The following is a 6,823-nucleotide window of genomic DNA, read 5'->3' as shown; positions in this document are numbered from 1 at the left end:
ATCGCAGCATGCCCTGTCCATCACAAACTCCCGGAGTTTACTCAAACTCATGTCCATCGAGTCGGTGATGCCATCCAGACATCTCATCCTCTGTCGGCCCCTTAGCATCAGGGTCTTTTCCAATGAATCAACTCTTTGCATCAGGTGGCCAAAGTACTGGAGTTTCAGCTTCAGCATCAGTCCTTCCAATGATCACCCAGGACTGATCTCCTTTAGAATGGACTGCTTGGGTCTCCTTGCAGTCCAAGGGACTCTCAAAAGTCTTCTCCAACACCACAGTTCAAAAGCATCAATTTTTCAGCGCTCAGCTTTCTTCATAGTCCAACTCTCACATCCATACATGACCACTGGAAAAACCATAGCCTTGACTAGACAGACCCTTTGTTGGCAAAGTAATGTTTCTGCTTTTTAATATGCTATCTAGATTGGTCATAACTTTCCTTCCAAGGAGTGAGCGTCTTTTAATTTCATGGCTGCAATCACCATCTGCAGTGATTTTGGAGCAAAAAAAAAAAAAGCCTGACACTGCTTCTACTATTTCCCCAGCTATTTCCCATGAACTGATGGGAGCAGATGCCATGATCTTTGTTTTCTGAATGTTGAGCTTTACGCCAACCTTTTCACTCTCCTCTTTCACTTTCATCAAGAGGCTTTTTAGTTTCTCTTCATTTTCTGCCATAAGGGTGGTGTCATCTGCATATCTGAGGTTACTGATATTTTTCCCTACAATCTTGATTCCAGCTTGTGCTTCTTCCAGCCCAGCGTTTCTCAAGATGTACTGCATATAAGTTAAATAAGCAGGGTGACAATATACAGCCTTGGCGTACTCCTTTTCCTATTTGGAACCAGTCTGTTGTTCCATGTCCAGTTCTAACTGTTGCTTCCTGACCTGCATATAGGTTTCTCAAGAGGCAGGTCAGGTGATCTGGTATGCCCATCTCTTTCAGAATTTTCCACAATTTATTGTGATCCACACAGTCAAAGGCTTTGGCATAGTCAATAAAGCTGAAATAGATGTTTTTCTGGAATTCTCTCGCTTTTTTGATGATCCAGCGAATGTTGGCAATTTGATCTCTGGTTCCGGTGCCTTTTCTAAAACCAGCTTGGACATCTGGAAGTTCATGGTTCACGTATTGCTGGAGCCTGGCTTGGAGACTTTGGAGCATTACTTTACTAGTGTGTGAGATGAGTGCAATTGTGCAGTAATTTGAGTATTCTTTGGGATTGCCTTTCTTTGGGATTGGAATGAAAACTGACCTTTTCCAGTCCTGTAGCCACTGCTGAGTTTTCCAAATTTGCTGGCATATTGCGTGCAGTACTTTCACAGCATCATCTTTTAGGATTTGAAATAGCTCAACTGGAATTCCATCACATTCACTAGCTTTGTTTGTAGTGATGCTTTCTAAGGCCCACTTGACTTCACATTCCAGGATGGCTCTAGGTGAGTGATCACACCATCGTGATTATCTGGGTTGTGAAGATCTTTTTTGTACAGTTCTTCTGTGTATTCTTGCCACCTCTTCTTAATATCTTCTGCTTCTGTTGGGTCCATACCATTTCTGTCCTTTATCGAGCCCATCTTTGCATGAAATGTTCCCTTGGTATCTCTAATTTTCTTGACGAGATCTCTAGTCTTTCCCATTCTGTTGTTTTCCTCTGTTTCTTTGCAATTGATCGCTGAGGAAGGCTGTCTTATCTCTCCTTGCTATTCTTTGGAACTCTGCATTCAAATGGGAATATCTTTCCTTTTCTCCTTTGCTTTTTGCTTCTCTTCTTTTCACAACTATTTGTAAGCCCTCTTCAGACAACCATTTTGCCTTTTTGCATTTCTTTTCCATGGGGATGGTCTTGATCCCTGTCTCCTGTACAATGTCACAAACCTCCATCCATAGTTCATCAGGCACTCTTGTCTATCAGATCTGGTCCCTTAAATCTATTTCTTACTTCCACTGTATAGTCATAAGGGATTTCATTTAGGTCATACCTGAATGGTCTAGTGGTTTTCCCGACTTTCTTCAGTTTGAATCTGAATATGGCAATAAGGAGTTCATGATCTGAGCCACAGTCAGCTCCTGGTCTTGTTTTTGCTGACTGTATAGAGCTTCTCCATCTTTGGCTGCAAAGAATATAATCAATCTGATTTCGGTGTTGGCCATCTGGTGATGTCCATGTGTAGAGTCTTCTCTTGTGTTGTTGGAAGAGGGTGTTTGCTATGACCAGTGCATTCTCTTGGGAAAACTCTATTAGTCTTTGACCTGCTTCATTCCGTACTCCAAGGCCAAATTTGCCTGTTACTCCAGGTGTTTCTTGACTTCCTACTTTTGTATTTCAGTCACCTATAATGAAAAGGACATCTTTTTTGGGTGTTAGTTCTAAGAGGTCTTGTAGGTCTTCATAGAACCGTTCAACTTCAGCTTCTTCAGTGTTACTGGTTGGGGCATAGGCTTGGATTACCATGATATTGAATGGTTTGCCTTGGAAACGAACAGAGATCATTCTGTCATTTTGAGATTGCATCCAAGTACTGCATTTCAGACTCTTTTTTGACCATGATGGCTACTCCATTTCTTCTAAGGGATTCCTGCCCACTACAGTAGTAGATATAATGGTCATCTGAATTAAATTCACCCATTCCAGTCCATTTTAGTTTGCTGATTCCTAGAATGTCAATGTACACTCTTGCCATCTCCTGTTTGACCACTTCCAATTTGTCTTGATTCATGGACCTAACATTCCAGGTTCCTATGCAATATTGCTCTTTACAGCATCGGACCTTGCTACTATCACCAGTCCCATCCACAACTGGGTATTGTTTCTGCTTTGGCTCCATCCCTTCATTCTTTCTGGAGTTATTTCTCCACTGAAATCCAGTAGCATATTGGGCACCTGCCGACCTGGGGAGTTCTTCTTTCAGTATCCTATCACTTTGCCTTTCCATACTGTTCATGGGGTTCTCAAGGCAAGAATACTGAAGTGGTTTGCCATTCCCTTCCCCAGTGGACCACATTCTGTCAGACCTCTCCACCATGACCCGTCCGTCCTGGGTGGCCCCACACGGCATGGCTTAGTCTCACTGAGTTAGATAAGACTGTGGTCCTGTGATCAGATTGGCTCGTTTTCTGTGACTGTGGTTTCGGTGTGTCTGCCCTCTGATGCCCTCTCGCAACACCTACCTTCTTAATTGGGTTTCTCTTACCTTGGACGTGGGGTATCTCCTCACGGCTGCTCCAGCAAAGCCCAGCAACTGCTCCTTACCTTGGACAAGGGGTATCTCCTCAGGCCGCCCCTCCTGACCTTGAATGTGGAGTAGCTCCTCTCAGCACTGCTGCGCCTGAGCAGCCACCACTCCTTGGAGGTGGGGTAGCTCCTCTCGGCCGCCACCCCTAAACTCGGGCGTACAGCTAAACAAATTTAAAAAAAAATTTAATACCTCACATCTCCAAACACCTGCTTAGAACATTATTATCGCATACTCAGCCCTGGTGTTAGAACAAATGACACTTTTCTAGGAAATCATGTGGCAATGAGACAGGGTGCTTCTCCACTTGCTGATGGAGCTGGCTGCTGAGAAGCCAGCCCTTCCTAGTGCTTTTTGCTCTTGATCTCCTGTTCTCTCACAACCAAAAAGCTATTTAGAATGAAGTGTTTAGTCACAGGCAAGTCATTTTATCTCAGGTCAATCATTTGTGAAATTGAAATCCTATTCCACTATGTTTTGTTGACTTTGCAAAGATAAGAGAAAAAGAACTCAAAATTTTCAAGTCTTCTGTAAAAGGGTGACATGCAAGGAAGAAAATTCCATGCACTTTGGAGAGGAAATATTTGTGTAGGTACACAGCATAAATCCTAGTAGCTGAGATATTTCAGCTCCAAAACAGCCTTCTAATGTCTTGGGAATATAGGTTCTCTACAGTACAAGAGGGAGGGTGTCTATAATATGTGCAGTTCAGTATAGTTATTATTTTAGCGGAATGAAGAGAACAAAGGAAACCAAGATAAAATGGAAATGCTAAAAATAATCATTTCTGACCCTTACTGAACACTTAGCATAGGCTAGGCATTATGATAAGCACTTGACATAGATTTTATCATTTCTTCTTCACAACATTCCTAGAGGTCGGTATTACCTTTATGCTTATTTTACTTTTGAGGAAATAAACTGACAGAGGTTAATTTCCCCAAGGTCATACAGTTAGTGTGGCAGAACTAGGGCCTTGGGACCACCGTATCAAAAGTTCTTACTGAGATCATCATGTTCAGTGGAGAAAGACTTTGGGGCAAGCTCTAACCAAAAAGTATGTGTTGGGAGGATTTGAAGATCATTTAATTTTCTGTTGTGGGTAGAACCTTGAGAGGCACCCATTGATGTCTACATTAAACTCTGTTCATAATATTTTTCCATGTCTTAATAAATCAGTTGGCTATTGTGACTGATGCCATCCATGCTCTTATTTGAAAAGTAAAATCTTCTCTGTAGCTAGTCATATTGCTAACCCATGTTGTTGGTCACAAAGAAGCAGAATGAGAGAAAGGAGACAGAATTGTGCACAACTAGTTTTGGGACAGACAACACAAAGTAAGTTGTGGGGATGAAGCTCTTGCCCAAGTGCTAAGTGTATCTTCAGAAGTTGAATCCAGTGGTCCTGGGGTGAGGAGTAAATCTAGCATCATTTCTTCCTGCCACCCTGCTTCCCACAGCCCCTTCACTTCCCTCTCCTCCTAACTCCATATCACGTATCTGAAGCAGCAGACACAGAAATGTGACTTAGAGCTTTGGGTCTTTCCGTGCACAGGCAAAATGTGGTTGTGAACTGAGAAGGTGGCATTTAAATAAATGACAGTTATGTTTAATCCTGATCATTATTGTTAAGGATAGGCTGTAGGTGGAATAAGATGCAAGTCCCTCATCAGCATTATAATCACACACAGTGTGATCCACTATCATGAAGCAGTATCTTTGAAAACAAAGGACAGTAGTAACATATGTATCAAACTAGGAACTCAGCTGGGCCTAATCCTTAGACTGCACGTGTAGAAAAAGGGCCCATCTGTTGCTCCAAAAATTGTCCTTGCTGCTTTGGGTTGCTCACTTCCTATTGAAACTGGGATGATTTTCTTGCCCCTTGGTCTCTCTAGGCATCTCCAAGGTAGTGATGGCTCTCCAGCGGACCCAGGTCTTTCTTCTGTTCTTGTTGCTGACCCTGCTGGGGCTGGGGCTGGTACAGCCCTCCTATGGCCAGGATCGCATGTACCAACGATTCCTGCGGCAACACGTGGACCCTGATGAGACAGGAGGCAATGACGGCTACTGCAACTTGATGATGCAAAGACGGAAGATGACTTCACATCAGTGCAAGCGCTTCAACACTTTCATTCATGAAGATCTTTGGAACATCCGCAGTATCTGCAGCACTGCCAACATTCAGTGCAAGAACGGCCGGATGAACTGCCACGAGGGTGTGGTGAGGGTCACAGATTGTAGGGAAACGGGGAGCTCCAGGGCTCCCAACTGCAGGTACCGGGCCAAGGCCAGCACCAGACGTGTTGTCATCGCCTGTGAGGGTAACCCGGAAGTGCCTGTGCACTTTGACAAATAGATACCACTCAGCTGGGGTTATGGCCCAGCAGCTGGCCCTTAACTTACTCCTTAAACAGTAATGAGTAAGCATTTGAGCTGTCCCAGGCTGGCTCCCCTGATTCTTTCTTTCTTCTTTATATAACCCATTCTGTTAAACACATTGCATGACAGAAAAAGATGAGACACAAACTTATAATGAATCTAGGCTCTTCTATAATATGCTTTCTTTTATAATATTGGTCAGCTTTGCTATCTTTGATCTTATCATCTGGAATTTAGTCATTACATAGCACTTCAAGAATTTCAAGGTCCTTTCATCTAAGCTATCTCATTCTAATACCGTGGCACCTTTGGGATGCTACTGGTAGTGTTACAGTAAACAAAAGCTCAAAGTTAAGGAATTTACTAAGACCAAAATTTAGTAGAAAAGCTGAGACAAAAGTCTAGTTTAACTGGCTACTTATCCAGTGCTTTTCCCACTTCAGCACAAGGAGTTTTGAAAGTTTTAACACATGGCTTTTGTTATTCCCAAAAATCAGCTCTTGGGAGAAGCATTAAAAAGTTGGAAATATATACTCGCAACGTGAGAGCTCTATCTGTATTATGTGGCAAACTAGCTGTATTTGGATCTAATAAGATCAAGAAATGATACAAGGAATTTTCTTTTCCCCTTCTCAAACTTTTGAGTTATCCTAGTTAAGTCAGAGTATTACAATATACTAGATCATTAAGACTCCTTCACTCTTCCTGACTGAAAGATTTTTCATATGTTCCTTATAATAAAGAAAATAAGATAATTTCAATTCCAGCTATTTGAGAAGACTATGTTCTTGTGTGTGAGATTATTTTTTCCTCCTATCCTCTTTTAATTCTTCTCTAGTTTATAAACATGCACATACTTTAATATCCTCATAAACTCTGGTCAAGACTAAAGTCCATCAGATCAGTGACCATGACACAGAAAGCTTTGTTTCATTTGCTTCAGAGAGAATGATTCCTCTTAAGATAATTCTCACACATTCTCCCTTTGAATATTTAGAAACAAATTGGGGAACAGAGATGTGTAAAGACACTAGATACTAAAGAAGGAGAATGTGTGTGTAGTGTGAAAGGACTGAACTGAAAGCATTTGAATTGTAGCTAACATATATTATTTATATTTCAGATGTACAACTTGATTTGGTTTACATATGTATCCTGAGATAATCATTATAACCAAGCTAACATATTTACCACTTCACGTGG

At 41.9% G+C, this 6,823-nt stretch overlaps 1 protein-coding gene across 3 annotated transcripts in view; it reads left to right on the top strand.

Annotated features, from left to right (window-relative positions):
• Positions 1 to 6,386, top strand: part of RNASE4 (ribonuclease A family member 4) — a 29,571-nt gene extending 23,185 nt beyond the window's left edge. For all 3 annotated transcript variants that reach the window (XM_070468917.1, XM_020898379.2, XM_020898380.2), the window contains exon 2: positions 5,137 to 6,386. In XM_070468917.1, coding sequence (XP_070325018.1) covers positions 5,154 to 5,597 — 444 coding nt within the window. In that variant the 5' untranslated portion in view covers positions 5,137 to 5,153 and the 3' untranslated portion in view covers positions 5,598 to 6,386. The remainder of the gene's footprint in view (positions 1 to 5,136) is intronic.
• The last annotated feature ends 437 nt before the right edge of the window (positions 6,387 to 6,823 follow it).

The sequence above is a fragment of the Odocoileus virginianus genome, chromosome 6 (assembly GCF_023699985.2).
Source record: "Odocoileus virginianus isolate 20LAN1187 ecotype Illinois chromosome 6, Ovbor_1.2, whole genome shotgun sequence".
Taxonomy (NCBI): Eukaryota; Metazoa; Chordata; class Mammalia; order Artiodactyla; family Cervidae; genus Odocoileus; species Odocoileus virginianus.
The sequence above is the reverse complement of the archived record's forward strand: the minus strand, read 5'-3'. Positions and strand labels throughout refer to the sequence as shown.